This window comes from Anas platyrhynchos, chromosome 12, assembly GCF_047663525.1.
Source record: "Anas platyrhynchos isolate ZD024472 breed Pekin duck chromosome 12, IASCAAS_PekinDuck_T2T, whole genome shotgun sequence".
In the NCBI taxonomy this organism is placed as follows: Eukaryota; Metazoa; Chordata; class Aves; order Anseriformes; family Anatidae; genus Anas; species Anas platyrhynchos.
The window spans coordinates 3,650,951-3,668,768 of record NC_092598.1 but is presented as its reverse complement, the minus strand read 5'-3'; the positions used below and the strand labels follow the sequence as shown (position 1 = coordinate 3,668,768).

General features: G+C 42.2%; 1 protein-coding gene and 1 long non-coding RNA gene across 5 annotated transcripts in view; one reads left to right on the top strand and one right to left on the bottom strand.

Annotated features, from left to right (window-relative positions):
• Window positions 1–17,818, bottom strand: part of MEAK7 (MTOR associated protein, eak-7 homolog) — a 21,129-nt gene extending 3,311 nt beyond the window's left edge. The window contains exons 1-8 of one of the 4 annotated variants that reach the window (XM_027466913.3): window positions 17,695–17,818; window positions 17,181–17,276; window positions 15,862–16,038; window positions 5,836–6,066; window positions 5,080–5,224; window positions 3,999–4,439; window positions 2,590–2,708; window positions 1,197–1,376 (exon numbers count right to left, since the gene is read on the bottom strand). In XM_027466913.3, coding sequence (XP_027322714.3) covers window positions 1,197–1,376; window positions 2,590–2,708; window positions 3,999–4,439; window positions 5,080–5,224; window positions 5,836–6,066; window positions 15,862–16,029 — 1,284 coding nt within the window. In that variant the 5' untranslated portion in view covers window positions 16,030–16,038; window positions 17,181–17,276; window positions 17,695–17,818. Of the gene's footprint in view, window positions 1–1,196; window positions 1,377–2,589; window positions 2,709–3,998; window positions 4,440–5,079; window positions 5,225–5,835; window positions 6,067–15,861; window positions 16,039–17,180; window positions 17,277–17,572; window positions 17,615–17,674 lie in introns of those variants that run through there. The other 3 variants (XM_027466914.3, XM_027466915.3, XM_027466916.3) reach the window with 3 other exon arrangements.
• Window positions 7,127–14,202, top strand: LOC140003500 (uncharacterized). The gene is made up of 2 exons (XR_011812288.1): window positions 7,127–7,843; window positions 11,674–14,202. It is a non-coding gene; the product is annotated as an uncharacterized lncRNA (long non-coding RNA).

The window sequence follows — 17,818 nt, the reverse complement described above, 5'->3', positions numbered from 1 at the left end:
AAAGTCAATTTACAATGCCATTATGAATGAATCAGTATTAGGCTTAAAGAAAGAGATATACTCAACAATATACAAGTAACATGATTTTGCAAGCTTGTCACAATGACAGATGCATACTTTCCATGTGAGGCATTTAAGGTTCACTGGGATACATCAAGTGACTTTAATTGCCGCAGATACGCAAAATAGTCAGAAAATTTTCCTAAGAGCACAGTGAATTGTTTCAAGTATGTTCAGGTTACAAGTCAGCCAGCACACACTAGCTAACCTGACCACAAATTCAAGTGTAGATGTCAACTCTTTTTAAAAAAGGAGATTCAAGTAAAATCTAACAGTTCCTATAAACAGTTTGTTCCATTTCTACTTAGAGCTGTGTGTCCCGTGAACAGACAGAGTACATTAATTTAGTATGAAAAGAAATAAAGTTTAAAAACACAGAAAACAAGCAACTGTGCAAAGCAGACAGTTTAATAAGCTAAATTGCAGAGACAGAGGAGACAGGAAAGGTCTCCTACTCATTCCCAGGAATAAACGAGGTGCAGAAAGACCAACAATAATCTATTCACAAACTATTTAAGCAAAAAGCTCTTTGTATCCTTGCTGAAACCAGGTTTCCTAGGCACTTCAAATATTACTGTTCTATACAAAGTATCAGCTGTTTAAATGCAGGTCTTGCTGTGTTTTTATTAGTCTTCTGTCAGATAAGGAAGTGCTGGGATTGGAGGTGCAAGGATTATAAATGGCTAATCTATTGTAAAACAACAATAAATTACTGATAAAGAAATATTTTGGCTCTCTCAGTTTGCCTCGTGAGCTACAGATTAGACTTTACTTATGCATTGCTAGTGCTTTGTATCTGTTTTACAAATACTGGGTTTTACTGAACCCCTGCAAGGAGGTTCCTCCTTGAGACAATTCCTCGATATCAGAAAGGCATTTTGAAATTGCGAGTAAAGTATTGCTCTTCTATCACCTCATGGCTCCTCATGTTTTTTCATATTGGAATTCTCAAAAATTCTACGACTGTTTTATGACTTTCTTGCTACAAAATATACTGCACCACAGAGTGAGTTAAAGAAAACATTATTCACTATGGTAAAAAGAGAGCGCTTATGAGAAACCCAAAACTGTCTTTCCTTCGCATCTCCCATTCCAAATAGGAAACAATTTCACAGGTTTCAGTTTTGTTCACCAACCTCTGTACTTTCAGGCAAGTCTCCCACTGCCCAAACTTCCAGGGCATCCAGTGTGAAATTCTCTTTAGCTGACAGCTGAGGGCTGTTGTAGGTGGTACATCGAGGTTTGGCTTTACTGTGTCCCTTCCCATAGTCACTGTCTACCCAGAGGCCGAAGTAATCATGTTGTCCACCCATACCCTGTGAAGCAAAGCAGCACACTAAACACTTGCTACACATGTACAATACAGTGGAAAAGTTACGAAACCTAGAGTATAAATTGCCAGTTTTAGTATCTATGCCATACTTCTGTGAGTAGGTGAAAAAGGATATTCTGAGTCAACCTCAGCTACTACACAAATCTGGTATCCCCGCAGACAAACCGGAGTTTATTTGAGTGTTACTGCCTTCCCTGTATGTTTTACAGAGTCACAGCTGAACTGCTTGCAGATACTGAATGTAGTGCCAGAAATTTAGCCCCCTGGCTTTTATCTATTGACTGACAGTTCCATTTTAAATAGGGCGGAAGTGTTGGGTTTAGCTGCCTGTTTTCTGTTTAGAAAAGCATCCACAGAAATGGATAATGTAATTTGATGTTGTTTTCTTCAGAGCAAATTTACCTCAGACTGCTACAATTCCCTAAATTACAGGCACATAGCACAACAAATCTGTAAAGCACTGCTCAAAATAGATGGTGTGCTGCTGTTTTGTAGAAAATCTGCATCTGGTGAGCTCATTCATGGGCTTGAGTAAAGGGAGCTTCTGCCACTGGAATCACACAACAGCAGCAGCCTACGTAGAACTCTCATACTCTAATTCTGTTGGGCTTTCTCAGTCTTCAGTAATTTAAAAAGCAGTTGCTGTGGTGTTAAGAACAGCCAGTAGAAGGCTCTTCTACTACTTAGATCAGCCAGCTTATGCTGCTTTAATGATGTGGATACGCACTGCCCATTCTTCCAGAAAACAGGAATCAAGGACTCCTAGAAGGGCGTGTGTGATAATCAAACTTGGAAAAAAAAAAAGTGTTCCCATAATCTTCATAATCCTAACCTGCATAAAGTTCACCTACTTGGACCAGACATGAATAAATTCTATCTTTGTTGATTTGGTACTTCAGAATACCTACCAACTACAAAGAAAAGTAAGAACTCTATTAGTACTGTAAGCAGTTCTCCGTCATTATCCATAGTTCACACTTTACACTGATACTTAATGCTAAAAAAATAAAAAATAAATATCCTCCAAGTAAAAGTGTGGGACAAATAACATGATAAAGGATGAAAACATCCTCAGAGAAAAAAACAAGTGAAACAAATCGGCTGAAAGATGTAATGAGGAAAAAAAAAAAAGCACAAAACACTTGCAAACATCAGCCATTAATCCAATTTCCAAATTGTCATTTCTTAGTACTTACTAGTCCATTTGGCATTGTTTGTTGGTTATGGTTCAAATACATGTAGTGGTCATTATACCCTGTGTATGTATATACAGCAAGAGAGGGGAAAACAGAGAACAGAAAGCATCTGTTGTCACCTGCAAACAGAAAAGCATGTGAGGTCAGACAAGTGGCCAGACAGTAGCTTGCTTACAAATAGGATAGGAAAAAGGTATTGAAGAAATGCAGCTGAATAAATGAAAGACAGCAGCTGCAATCTCAGAAAGCCAATATCTATGTCTAATCAAGATCTAGACCTATTGTTTACTGTCAGTTAACTCTGTGCAGGGTCACAGAAATCAATGGGATTATGTGGCTGTGACCAAGGGCAGTCAGAGGCATGACTAGTACATTACATTACTAAGCAAGGGTACACCTATCACAGGCTTGCATCGTGTCATCTAAAACTGGCAAACTGCTGGACCCATACAAACTGGTAGGAGTGCGATCACCCTTAGTTCTGACTGTACAGATATACAGATCAGTTTAGGGTCAATGAATTTAGAGTACAGCCTTCATTGTGCCCCGTTTTGTACCCAGAAAGCCTGTGGTGTGTAGAATAGCACTGCATGTGTTATTCTGTCAGGAAAAAACAGGAGGAAAATGTGTGACCAATGTAATAATGTATTAACTGAGTGGGGTGGTAATTATCAAATATTGCTTAAGTATAGCAAATGAGTTTTTTTAATGTATCAAAAGCAAAGATTCCTAGAAAGACTGATTACCCAAAGTCCATCTTTTTTTTTCCTCCATATTTCCAGATAAGCCATATTTCCAGAAAGAAAAAATTATTCCCATAGAGTTACAAGAAGCACCTCTCCTCTCTCCAGAGTTTTCAAGGGAATAAAATGTTTGTTCTGTACAGCGAAACTTTTCGCTGTTGGATTTTTAAAGGGAAACAAAGGCAGAGAGAGCTAGTGTGCAAATGGTGAAGGAAGGCTTAGCCGACGTTGCCATCTGCTGGACAAACATTGCCATCTGCTGGACATGTTATTTAAACTGTACTCCCTTGTTTAAACTGTATTTCATTCATTTTTCACTTCACTTTCACCTACGGAGCCACAGGAGTCGATAGCTTTCACTGAAAAGGAAACCATGATCAATAAGTCCTGCAATTTCAAGTCTTATCCAACGACAAACTATAAACATTCATCAGGAATATGCCTGACTGGGCACAAGGGCAGAATAACTTGGTATGTTTTATACATGCTTCCAAAATGAGAATGGTTTTGCTGCAGGAAAATACACTTGAAGCCATGGAAATACCGTGTGTTATGAAAGTAAAATAACAGTAGCCATTAAGCAGACAGGATTCTTGTACCTGTACAGAGTAAGCAACGTTTACCAGAACCGTGAGATATTAACAGAAAAAGAAAAGTGTGTTTTACCTTGAAACTGTGGTTTCACTTCCCAGGAGTGAGATGCAAACCCACCAAAGATATAGCCATCTAAGTCCCTTAGGATCACTATGCAGGGACCTTTGTTCACTATATGCCCACATAACTGTGAAAAGCTTTCTCCGTGAAGTCTAGAAGAAAACAAAAGCCGCCACTTGTGCTGCAGCTCTGCTGGCAAATGGGAGTTGATGTATATGATGGATGGGATGTCAAAGAGACTGACAAGTCCTCTTCCTTTGATGCCTTTGCAGCCTGGAACCAAGTTGACTATTTCTTTGGTTTGGTCTGGGAGAGAGTGCAGAACATGGAGGCCTTGCCTGATAACAACACTGAGAAAAGTTGAGATGTGTGGAACTCGGTACACCCAATCCTCAATGGCACTTTGATCAAAATTCATCTCCATTAGCTGAGGACCCACAGGTGTTGCCCCATCTAAATAACAAGACACGTGGAACAGTAGTAAGCCTCCTAGCCTGTACCTTCTTTCAGGAAAATAATCGGTTGATTTAAGTGCACAAAAGATACTGCATTATTTAGGCATGAAAACACAAACAAAAGGAGATGGAGATAGTAAATTGTCAGCTACATTAAAGAGATGCATGCACAGAGCTGAGAAACATTGGACTGTGACACCCATTCATTGGGCTGTCATGATTAAGAAATGTGGACTCATGGTTACAACATATATTGCTATTTTGCAAAAAATATCTCACCTGTAATTACAACGGTACAAAGGTAAATCTAGGCTTTGCAAAAGGACATACCACCATAAACATCTGCAAATGCATCAAAACAGTTGTCACCTGCAAGTCAGGTATTTGTAAAACAGACATGTTCTGTGATAAACAGCTTTGTACATCCACTTGAATTGGGACTTAAGGCAAAAGCACTCCTGAACTTACAGGAAAAGATGGTAAAGTAGAACAATCAAAATTCCCAAGTTATTCTGAAAGCACTAGAAACTGGTCTCATCATTTAAACTCAAAGAAAATATGACCCAAAGAGCAAAGGTCTTTTGGTGATTATGCAAGCCCTGTGCCATTCTGGAATACAATACGTCGGTGCTGCTTACCTGCAAGCTTCAGTTCTGACAGCAGCTGAGAAGCCAGAGCCTTTACTCCACCTGCAGAATCCCTCGTATTCTCCAAATTCCAACCTTTCAGTTCCTTCCTGTAGTTCAGTACATGGACCACAGACATGATCAGATCCTCTGTGAACTTGAAAGATTAAAACATCACCACTTTGTCATTTCTTAAATAAAATTGCCACAGACTTTCAAAGACTTTCAGAGAACAAAGGCAAGTAGTACTAGTGCTGTAATTCCAACGACAGAAACATCTATTCTCATGAAGAGTCAGAAATAGCAGAAGTGCTTTGTCAGTGTCATAGGTCCTGAAAAGGATCCTTTTCCAAGACATTCAGTAAATGTTACCTCACAAATCACTTCTGTAAAATACATCACAAAAGATAGAGGGAAATGGGAATGAAAATTTACAGTGGTACAAGCCACTAGTTAATCAGTTTTCTGAGATCCCACCTTTCCACCTAGCGAGCTACATACTTAATCCATACATCTGTCCTGTGGCTAAGGCTCTGGAAAGCACTTTGCTCCGTTCCCAGAAGCACCAGTCACACCACAGGTTTTGCTGCCTCTAGCCTACAGTTTGTTCAAGATCAGCAAGACAGTGGCAGAGAGGAGAAAAAAAAAAACAAGTCAGGAATCCCTATTCTGAATCCTCTTGCCCTGTAAGGATTACCTTCAGATTACCTACCCTAGTCTCTGCTCTCTTACTGCCCCCCAAAACACACATTTAACCTCTCAGTGTACCTCTTGGATTTGCTTGCCCTTCACAGGACCTTCTGTCGTGGAGATCATTCTCATTATTATGGTAATCTTCTCATCTACATTCCCTTTCAAGAGGTTTGACATAAAAATTACAAACTGCTCCTTAGCAATCTGTTCACTGGGCTCAGATGATTTCCCAGTCAGGTCAATACTTTTCATTCCATTGTACAACCGAACAGTCATTTGCTCTGGTAATGGTTCTCGCATATATGCCTACAAGCAGAAAAATAGCAAAACACATATTTTTAAAATGTAGAATAACTAATATAATTCAGCTAACGTGTGCTGAGATATACTGCAATGAATGAAGGATTCTGTACCAAGTATCTACTATCAGAAACAGACTTCTGTCTAAGTACTGGTTTTCCAAGAGAAATAAAAACATCTATTTTTATAGCATATCCTTTCCAATGTAATTGATTTAAATTGATATAGTTATTCTACAAATGCTATGGAGTTTAAAAAACAAAGAAAAAAACACAATGTAAATTGTTAACAGGATAGTAGCAAATGATTTGTATATGGCAATTCTGGTGTAAAGGTTTACAACCCTGCTAGTCTGACATTTAAAATTATAATTCTGCCTTTGATAGTCAAACTCACAGACACTTAAAACCAAATGGCAAGTAAAGTTCTTCACATAGCTTCAGTTTTGGCCTCGAGAAAATGCAGGCAAAGTATTTAACCCTAAATGCACGTGTAGGAACAACTGTAGAAAATTTCCCTTGGATAGCAACATCCAGGAGAAGCCTGAAACAGAACCGAGATCGTCTGAGTTTTATAAGGCATCCCTGATGTTGAAATCAGAGATTGTTTATTTAAGTTGCATGGCTGGCCCTTTGAATTGAAGGCTAACTTGTGTACACCGTCATACATCACAACACCACGGGAAGATCTGACTCTGCTTTCAAGAAACATTCAGAGCGTTCAAGTTAATTACAGGGTTTAAAAATAAATCATCTAAAATACATCCATACACTAGGATATGATTACACAGTGTCTTCATTGTGCCTGACATGCTGAACACACGGCTTGACGCTCACACGCAGAGCCACAGCCCAGTGGGGACTACACCGAAATCAACAGACCTCCACCTGCGTAAAAGCACTCCGGATCAATTCAGTGGAGCTGCTATTACCCATCTATTGCTGGCTCAATACCACTCCTATCGAAGCCACCAGGAACGTTCCTGTTTGATGTTAATGCTTGTTGCTGCGCATATAGGGTGAGACTCAGCGTGCTGAGCTCTAACCTGCTACTGTTGACGTCAGCAGTGTGGGAATAGAAATGTTGTTTTTGCAGAGTTACATTGTTTAGAAGGAGGGAATGTGGTACTGAGATATGCTTACAGTGATAAGAAAGTTTAGCAGGCGACCTAGTAAAATGCAGACAACCAGTCTCCTTAGGACAATTAGGTGAAAATCATGGTGTTAAGTCAAGTCAGATAAGTGAAGAAACATTACCACTTCAAACAGTAAAAATGTCAAAAGAAATTTGAAATTTAACAGGCCGGCAACTGAAGGCCATGCATTGTTTGTGAAGCATCAGATAGATTGTGAACCTGGATTACCCACTCAGTGGGGAAACAGGGGAGGGTCCTGCCATCAAAAGGTATATAAACTGTGTTTTGGAACTAGTAGATGCGCTCTCTCCTGCTTGTGGGGCGCCCGCCATTGCAATCGCGAATAAATTACTACTTCACTGAGATCCTCGCCTGAGCCTAAGTTATTGGCTACGGAGTGTTTCTCACAATTTGGGGGCTCGTCCGGGATCCAGTCACCTACTGGGGAGCCCCACCGCCGCAGCAGCAGGAAGGCATGCCCCGCTGATTTCAGCGGTCCTGTGCATCGACGGTGGCGGTTCTGTGGAAAGCTGACAGAGGGCCCGAGACTGGTTAAAGAGGCAGGATCCGTGAAGTAGTGGGGAAAGGAAGAAGGTAGGCACTCCGGGTTTTTAAGAATCGATCCGGTAACTCTGTGCACAGACCAAGGTAAGAAATATTAAGTATTGCCTTGGGGGTCGGGTATCTGGTGTATGGTAAGCCCTTGCACGGGGAAGTGCTGGCACTACACCAGGGGAATCTGGTGTACGGTAATCCTTGCACGGGTAAGTGCTTGGAAGTACACCAGGGAATCTGGTAAACTCAGGTGTGCGGTAACGCTGGCACGGGGAAGTGCTTGGCGGTACACCCCCATCTTTCAGTACGTTAGTGTGTGGTAAACTGCAGAAGGGAAATTTCTGTAGCACATACTGGCGAGGGTTAGGAAAGATGGGAAGTACGAGTTCCAGGGAATCTGGTAAACTCATAGGTGTGCGGTAACGCTTGCATGGGGAAGTGCTTGGCGGTACACCCCCATTTTTCAGTACGTTGGTGTGTGGTACACTGCAGAAGGGAAATTTCTGTAGCACATACTGGCGAGGGTTAGGAAAAATGGGAAAATATGAGTTCCAGGGGACAGGGAGATATCCCTGGGGGAGTGCCTACTAATAGTTCTTCCTGAAGAATGATAAGAAATTGGAAACATAATCCCAAAATTAGAGGGATTGTAAAAGAAAAATAATTTTAAAAAAAGGTTAAATATTGTGTATCAGTCTGGACAAAAGAACCAATTAAGGAAACAGCAGTATTTTGGCCAAAATACGGGTCTGATGAAAATTCAGGCTTTAAATTTATGTGTAAACAAGAAGATTCCTTTTTTTTAGAGAAGGAGCCAAGTCATGCTCCCTATAATCTTAATATTGAACTGGTGACAGCAGCAGTCACTCCAGGAAGGGAGACAGGGGCTGTAATTAACACTGTCCCTAAAGAAGGATCGTACTCTAGGTTCTGGCAAGAATTAGAACAAGGTAGAAGAGATATTGAGAATTTTGCCTTCCCTGATACTAACAGTACTAACAATAACTGTGTATCCTCTTAGGTGAACTACCCCCCCCCCTCCTTACCAGCAGAGAGGTTAAGACTTTTAGAAGGAGAGGAAGTCTTTATTCAAGGACCCCAACAGCCTAGTTGAACAATTAGACCAGTTCCTACGACCTGATTTATACTCTTGGGGGAGGGAATTATGTCTGTAAGTATGTTGTTTACAGGGAAAGAAACGGGAATGATCAGGAGGAGAGCTGCTATACAAGAATGGGAAAGAGCTCATCCTCCAGGACCAGGGGTAATACCGGCAGGGCAGAAATACCCACTTGCCAATCCTGGCTGGAATAATAATAGTGTGCAACACAGAAATCATATGAGAGACTTGGGGTCAGAATGAGAAAGTACTTGGGGATGAGACCTGAGGACCCAGTATCCCAAGGGCTCTTGAAAGTTCATTGTGTGATTAAAGCCTGGCAAAATACACAGAAAATGCTTCAGAAGGTGGGGGGATGTAGTGAACAGTCACTGGGGGACCCTCCTGTGGGAGGCCCTGGAGGTGTGTGTCCAGAGGGGAGATAAGAAGGAAAAAAAAAAAAAAAAAAAAAAAGTGAAACTAATGGTATTGACAGTGCAGCGGGTAGTGAAGCAGAGGGTTGGAGAAAGAGGAAAAAATCTTCAGGGGGAGTCAGGGCCAGGATGGAAAGGAGAGGAAGAGAGATGAAGGAATGGCAGGCAAAGAAGGCTGCCTGTGTTGTGGCCTGAGTCCTAGCAGAGACAGGCTTTGATAAGATGTTTTAAGTGTGGCCAGGCTGGCCACTTCGAATAGGAATATCTGGAGTGGAAGAAGGAAGAAAGAAGGAAAATGGCATGAAATATACTATATTGATATGTTGTTTCAGTATCTTGGAGGGAAAAGGTATGGAATTAAGTTGGACCCTGACTGAGCCTTTGGTACTGGTATTAGAAAAGTACAGGCTGGAGAAAGATAAAGGAAGTGTTAAAAGGGTTGCTGAAGGTGTTAAAGGTGTGGCATGTAGTATTTAACAGAGCTGTTTGAAATTGAATGAGCAGGGAAAGGTGATGTAGGCATTATCTAAGTAACAGTCTAGAAGTTTTGGTATATTTGCTGTGGTGTTTGGTCAGCTTCCCAAGCATCGGGGAGGGGGGAACAGCCTGCTCCACCAGGGCCTCTCCAGCGGCCGCAGGGGGGCTTCGGCTCCAGCGCCTGGAGCGCCTCCTCCCCCTCCTTCTGCACTGACTTTGGTGTCTGCGGGGGGGTTTCTCGCTCTCCCAGCTGCTGTTGAGCAGCAGGCTTTTGTTTCTTTGTTTGTTTGTTTTCGTGGATGTGCTCTCACAGAGGCACGGACTGTATTGCTCATGGCTTGGCTCTGGGCAGCAGTGAGCCCCTTAGGGGCCGGATGAAATTGTCCCTTACCTGCCACGGGGAGGCTTCTGGGTTTTTCTCACGGGGGCTGCCACTGCAGTTTCCTACCCCCCCCACTCACAGCCCCCGAACCTTGCCATCAAACCCAATACACTGGGGAGCAGCTAGGTCATTACTGACTTGTAAAGTATCAGGGATTAAATTAACTAATGAAACCCTAAAAAGTGATGGGGGTAGAAGGGGTTGGGATAACAGTGCCACTTTTGGGGGATACCAAGCTGAGACTAGGGGATAAAATGATCGCTAGGTAATTGTTGTATGTACCCAAGGCAGGAACTAACTTGTTGAGAAGGAATTTGATGATTAAATTGGGCATTCAAATAGTAAATTGTTAGACTGAAATAACAGTGTTATTAATGGAGTGCTCTCAGACCCTGAGAGCAAACATATATTCACCTCTGACTGGAAAGACCCTGAAATGGGGGCGGAAGCAACAATATAGGTGGACAATTTTACCTCAGGGCTATACAGGGCCACCTATCTATTTGGGTAAGTTCTAAAAAAAAAAAAAAAAAAAAAAAAAAAAAAAGACTTTGGAGCAATTACAACCTCCCGAGGAGGTATTAATGTTAACAAATATGTGGATCGTTTTCTATTGTCAGGACAGGAGAAAAGAGTTGTGAAGAAAGCTACTAACAAGCTATTCAACTTTCTGGGAAAGCAGGGCTTGGGAGTATTAAAAAAAAAAAATAAATAAATTACAATATGGAGAAAGAGAAGTCAGGTATTTAAGGCATCTAATGTCTGAAGGAAAACAGAATAAATGCAGAGAGGATTCAGGGAATTGTTGAAAATTAAGAAAGAACTAAAAGTTTTAAAAAGATTTTTTTAAGGAATCAGGAGCCATGAAGTCTGAAGGAAAATGGATACTCCCTAATGGGAGAGAAATGCTGAATAAAGTGATAATGAGGCAAATATTAACTGTTTTACATCAAAAGAGTCATTGGGAAGTGCAAGCAATGTGTGATGTTGTGCTAAGAAAGTATGTCTGTGTAGGAATATACACTTTAGGGAAGCACATATGTAGAGGATGTACCATATGTCAAAAGGTAAATAAAAAGGTCTTCTGTAACCCATCTAGAGGGGGACGGGAGCCAGGGCTTTGACCTTTCCAAAGTATACAGGTAGACTTTACTGAGTTACTTGTTTGTTCTAATTGACCATGTGACTGGATGGGTGTAAAGCTTTACTGCAAGGGTTAAAGCAGGCCTTAGCGATTGAGTGGGATTTTCACAGCCCCTGGCACCCCTCCTCTTCTGGGAAGGTGGAGCGAATGAATCAGACATTAAAGAAGCAATTAACTAAACTAGTGTTAGAAACCCAACTTCCTTGGGTAAAATGCTTACTCCTACAGGTTTAAACAGCACCAAGAAAGGATACAGGAATTTTACCATATGAGATGCTGTTCAGATTGCCCTATCTGGACAGAAGGGATGAGATACCACAATTCAAAACAAGAGACTTTTCTTAAGAACTGTATTCTGGGGTTGTTCTGTTCTTTGTCATTTCTCAGGACCTGTGGGTTGTGGGCTCAAACCCCACCTTTGGAATTTCCCATTCACCACCATCACCCAGGAAACCGGGTCCTGATTTGGACCTGGAAAGAGTCAACTCCGGCCTGAATGGGAAGGACAATTACTAACCACTGAAACAGCCGTAAGAACTGCGGAAAAAGGTTGGACTCACTATACTCGAGTGAAGGCATCCGTCGACGCTAGTACCTGGGATGCTGTTCCTACAAAAGACTTGTTGGAAGTTGAAATTGAAGAGAAAAATCTCATAGTGGACTCTGAGCAGGATAAGAGCTTACAATTGTAAACTAACCTTTTATTTTCACAGGTAACTAACGTCTGTGACTTGTGATTGAGAGAAAGAACAGACCTATAGCGAATTGCAGTGCTCCCAAGGGGGGGTTGTTATAGTAGTAGTGTACATCTTATTTTTTGTATTGATAATTATTTGGAAACCTAAGGTTTAAAAATAATGACAGGGAAAAAAATGATTACTAATTTTGTTTTTAGTGATTCTAGGCCTCAGAGAAGGCCTTGGTCAATTGGCAACTTGCAAAAGGCATGACCAGATAATAGCAAAAACGGGATACCCCATCAAAATACGGGTGACTGTGACAGAGGGTTATGTACCACATTCTGTCACGTTTGATGTTTGTGAGGTGTTAGCTTGTGGAGATTTAAATGCCCAATGACAATTGAGCAGAGAGAACCAATAACTGAGAGAGACCCAACAGCCAGATTGAGAATACTGTATGGAAACAATCCTCTATTGCCATCAGAGAAAGGGAGAAACTCAAGGAGAAAACAGGAGAGAAAACAGGAGGCCCTCTGAAATGTGTCAGTTCAAACAAGGTATGGGGATGTGAATGCCTGGATAGAATGGGTCAAATATACCATCCAGAGTCTCAACCGTAGCTACTGCTATGCTTGTGCCTCGGGATGACCGATTGCCCAGATAGTGCCCTTCCCATGGGGGTGGACCAAAGACTCCCAAGGGATGCGATATATGATTGCATTGTACCAAGAAAAGACTGCCTGGGGAAATGAGGCCTGTAAGTCTCTCTTTGCTGTTCCTTGCATGATAACAATATCGCGGTTCCCCCTGCATTCTCTACAGCTATAGGTAACCATACAGCTTGCCTCTCACGGCAGGGTGTGAGTGCTACCTGGCATCTGGGAGAATTTGGCTTGTGCTATCAAGGACTTGATGGGAAACTGCTCAAGACTAGAGATCCCCAGGGCAGATCTCTGGTGGTACGGTGGAGGGGAGATCTTACGGTCCACCCTACCATCTAATTGGGAAGGCACTTGCGCACTTGTTCAATTAGCTATACCCTTCACCCTGGCATTTGAAAGAAAAACATCACAAATACCCAGAAGTAAAAGAGGCTTAGGAATATCATTTGATGATAGAGTATATATAGATTCTATTGGGGTACCTAGAGGAGTTCCAGATGAACATAAAGCCAGAAATCAAATTGCTGCAGGGTTTGAGTCACTGTTCTGGTGGGTAACAATCAATAAAAATGTGGATTGGATTAATTATTTCTATTATAATCAGCAGAGATTCATCAATTATACCAAGGATGCAATGAGAGGAATCGCTGAACAACTAGATGCCATCAGCAAAATGGCTTGGGAAAACAGGATAGCATTAGATATGATGCTCGCAGAGGAAGTAGGTGTGTTTGTGTGTGTAATACTGAGCAACCATTGTTGCACTCTTATACCCAACAATAGTGTCCCAGATGGCTCGGTAACAAGAGCATTGCAAGGGCTTACCACCCTTGCCAGTGAATTGGCAAAAAAAAAAATAAAAAAATAAAATAAAAAAAAAAAAATAGGCATATTTGCAACATTGATCGTAGTTGTAGGAGTTTTGACAGCCATTGGTTGCTGCATTATCCCCTGTGTAAGAGGACTAGTACAGTGGTTAACTGAAATCGCACTATTGAAACAAATGACCATGGAGCTAACACCTTACTCAGATAAGGAGATAATGAGGAGATGGAAAGCAAAGAAGAAGAAGTCTATCAAATTGCACCTTAGAGAAAGGTTTTGCAAAAATCAACAGTTTATAAAAAAAGAAAAGGGGGGAATTGTGGGAATAGAAATGTTGTTTTTGCAGAGTTACATTGTTTAGAAGGAGGGAATGTGGTACTGAGATATGCTTACAGTGATAAGAAAGTTTAGCAGGCGACCTAGTAAAATGCAGACAACCAGTCTCCTTAGGACAATTAGGTGAAAATCATGGTGTTAAGTCAAGTCAGATAAGTGAAGAAACATTACCACTTCAAACAGTAAAAATGTCAAAAGAAATTTGAAATTTAACAGGCCGGCAACTGAAGGCCATGCATTGTTTGTGAAGCATCAGATAGATTGTGAACCTGGATTACCCACTCAGTGGGGAAACAGGGGAGGGTCCTGCCATCAAAAGGTATATAAACTGTGTTTTGGAACTAGTAGATGCGCTCTCTCCTGCTTGTGGGGCGCCCGCCATTGCAATCGCGAATAAATTACTACTTCACTGAGATCCTCGCCTGAGCCTAAGTTATTGGCTACGGAGTGTTTCTCACAGCAGTAAAAGTCCCATTGATTTCAGCAGCAGCAGAATTCACAGCTGCAGCCTGACACATTAGCGTGGTTCGTACTGAGGGAGGGATGGTCACAGGGGGTACAGCTGTCTCTGAGGGGCTTTCTGAAAGTGCTACATGAGCCTGAAGTAAGCAAGCAGCAGGGAACATCGTTAAAAACGCACTACACTGAAGGGCTTTTTACTTCACGCTGCAGTATTACCTACCTACTCCGTACCCCTTCCCACCCACCACTTAGCTGCACTATTTTGTTACACTTGTAATTATTCCAGTGAGTAGATTCAGTAGGGTGGACTGTAAGAAGAGAAGCTTTAGAAAACCTCTAACAAATGCAGATCTCTGATAGTTTAGGATCCTTGATGTAACTGGCTTCAAGAAAATACCAAGAGATGCTTGCTGTCTGCTTTCCAAGCTATGCAGTGCAGCCTGCTCTGGTCCACAAGCCATGCAGCTTCCTTCTAGTAAAGGCTAAGCAGAACACATGAGTTTGTTGCTGGGGCCCAGTGAATGTTACCAGATTATTGCTAGATCAAATGTGCCACACAGCAATCCAGCTAAGGCATAAGCACAAGTGCCAACAATGCAGGCTTGCCATTGCAATAGTCCCTGTGCTAAGGAATTAGGTAGACACCTACGTGCAGTCCTCAAGAAGATTTTAATTTAAGTTGGCAAACAAAAAGGATGGGAAAAGACAAAGTTTCATCAAACATTACATTGAGATAAAGGCAAAGCTAGAAAGAAGATTTCTTCCAGGTCCCAGTGAAGTAACAAACACCAAGAACCAAGTTTTTGGAGGTATCAGGATTAAAAGACTGGGCAGCAGCATCATTGCTTTCAGACTGGTGATAGCTGATAAAGAGCTTGGCTGTGATAAGGCCCAAACTGGTCTATATGCAGACTCATTGCCAAATACCTTAAAATATCCTGCCTCTGCCATGGAGTTCTAATTTGATTCCATTAACTGCGTAGCGTATGTAGAAATGAACTTCAATACTACATTCATTTGGACACTTGATTCCTGTCTAACTGAAGTTATGAAGTATTATAACAAATCACTCCTTTTCTTTCTTGATTAGAAAATGAATGCAAAGTTAATCAGAGAGCGTAATATATGTTAATTAAATAAAATAGGGAGCTGCAGCTTAATCAAGTAAAATTGAATTTTCACTTTTTGATGCGAGTGGAAACATCAGAGACAGTGATGCAATTGAGGGAGAAAGGTCTAACCAAATACCAACTGAGCTTGTGACAGAATCTTGAGAAAACCTGTAAGTAATCACATGCATTCAAATCCCAGGGGAAGAACAGTCTTCCCACTTTTCTGGATTCTGTATAAAAGTATTTTCATACCTCCCATGTTACTTCAGAATCAAGAAAGCTGCAAATTGATCCAACGGTGCAATTTAAGAAAAAAGTACGAACTCAATAGTCATTACTGATGCTAAACTGTAAGAAAATATTAAATATCCATTCTACCTCAAAACAGTAACTGTTAAATTAAAGCAAACAATCCTTTAAAAGTAATTATTGCCACATCTTTAGTGCCCTTCTAGAATAATGCATTTCAGATATATCAAGAATAACATATTCTCTTGCCTGTAGCGCTCCCAGAGTCACAGTTTTCTTCGTAGCTTTTCCATTTTTTGCTGCTGATGAGCCACTTGATCCCGATATGGCATCGAATACTCCATCAATGTCAGACTGCTCCTCAGGAAGAAATCTGGAAAGGTGGTTCCGATAGGCATTGCTATCTGCATTTCCCATCTTTCCAACCTGAAGCAAAGGGAAATGGGAAAAAAAAAATGCAGATACTGAAGATTATTACAATGGTCACAGAAGATGCACCAAACAGTCTGACATGCCAGTGCAAGTTTTAGAAGAAGAGCAAATTACTAGCTTGCTAGGAAACTATTAGAACTACTTTTAAGTCTCCATGAATATCAAAACTACATAAACTTGAAGAATAACGGGTGCGAGCAGTAACTGTGCTTTAAAAAGCACATCTCTCTGCTAAGACCACCCTGTCTACCAATTCAAACGTCATTCAGGTCTTATCAAATGGAAAAACCAGTATGATTTAATGATTAAATGAGCTTGTACAAAGTGACCGTGAGTCTGTCAGCTGGAATGCATCAGTAACATGAAGGGAATAGTCTAATTATGGATTATTTATGACAGATTATGCTACATGTTTCTAATGCATTAACAGACTGAAGCTAGGTCTGCCAATAATACATGGCACTAAAACCCCAACACTCTTAAGATCACGTGTTTCTACAGACTCAATTCGGCAATCAATCAAAACACTGCTAAGAAATACAGAGTAACCAAAACATTTAGGAGAAAGACTCAAGACCTAACACACAGCTTCGTATGAATTCAATAAATTGTTGGGAGCTGGTATCCGAAGAATTGTGTTGTGTTTTTTTTTGTCTGTTTTTATTTAATACCTTTAACGTACGCCTGTGGTTTCTCCCACTCTCAGGATTCACCTGCATTACTAATTTAACTTGCGTGTGTTTTTTAATGCACCGTCGAGGCCATATGCACCAGGTTTCTCCCTGGAGCAGCATGGCACAGACCTAAGTGCCCCAGGGGCCTGAAATCCCAGATTTCGCTATGACAGACACTGCTGTGAATGGCCATCCCAGGGCAGACACGCTTCTGGGGTGACAACCCCAAAACGGGGAGAAACTGTATAATCTGCCCTTTTGTGTTTTCCTTTCCACAAACTCCGCATTATTTCTGGCACATCACTTTGGGTTCTGGTTTACCACTTCCACACAAACCTCATTTTCTAGGCAAGGCCATAAAACAGCCCTTCAGAAGCGTCAGAAGCTCTTTGCTTAGGCTAACCCAATGTGAAATTGGCTGATAAGCAACTGTACACAGGAGTCTGGGTTGGGCTTATTTACCTTAACTGAGTGCTACAGGCCCAAAAGCCTTGCTTCCTGCAAGGAAGATGTCGATCGCGGGATAAATGCCAAAAGGTTAATGGAAATGGCAGGAACCTGGAAGAAAAAGCCGTGAGGACATGGTCACTATCAGGGAACTGAGGAGCAGGGCTCTGGGCAGGGAGGGCACCGCTCTTAGGAAGGGGGCGACCCAAGGCGAGGAGTCCCCAGCAGGGAGCCAGGCACAAGCCTTGGCGATTTGCAATTTTCTAGCTTTATTTCCCCAAAGCCGAGCCCGTTCTTCCCCACCAGATCTGCAAACCCCCTCGGCGTGTCCCCCATCCCACCTCGGGGGCTGAAGCCGAAGGGAGCTGAAGCCAGCCCCGCAGCCGCCAGCCCCCCTCTCCCCTTACCGGCAGGGCGCCCCATGCCGCCACCTCGCTGCGGAAGCCCCCCCCAGAGCCTTCTCCGCCCCCTCCAGGCGAAACCCCTGGACCTTTACACCCCCCCCGGACCTTTACACACCCCCCAGTACCCGACAGCCGGCGCCCCCCGGCGCCTCCAGGCTGCCGGGGCGGAGCGGAGCGCGGCGGGGGAATAGCGCCGGGCGGCACCGCCCCTGAGGCGGTGGCGGGGCGGGACTGGGGCGTCTCAGAGCG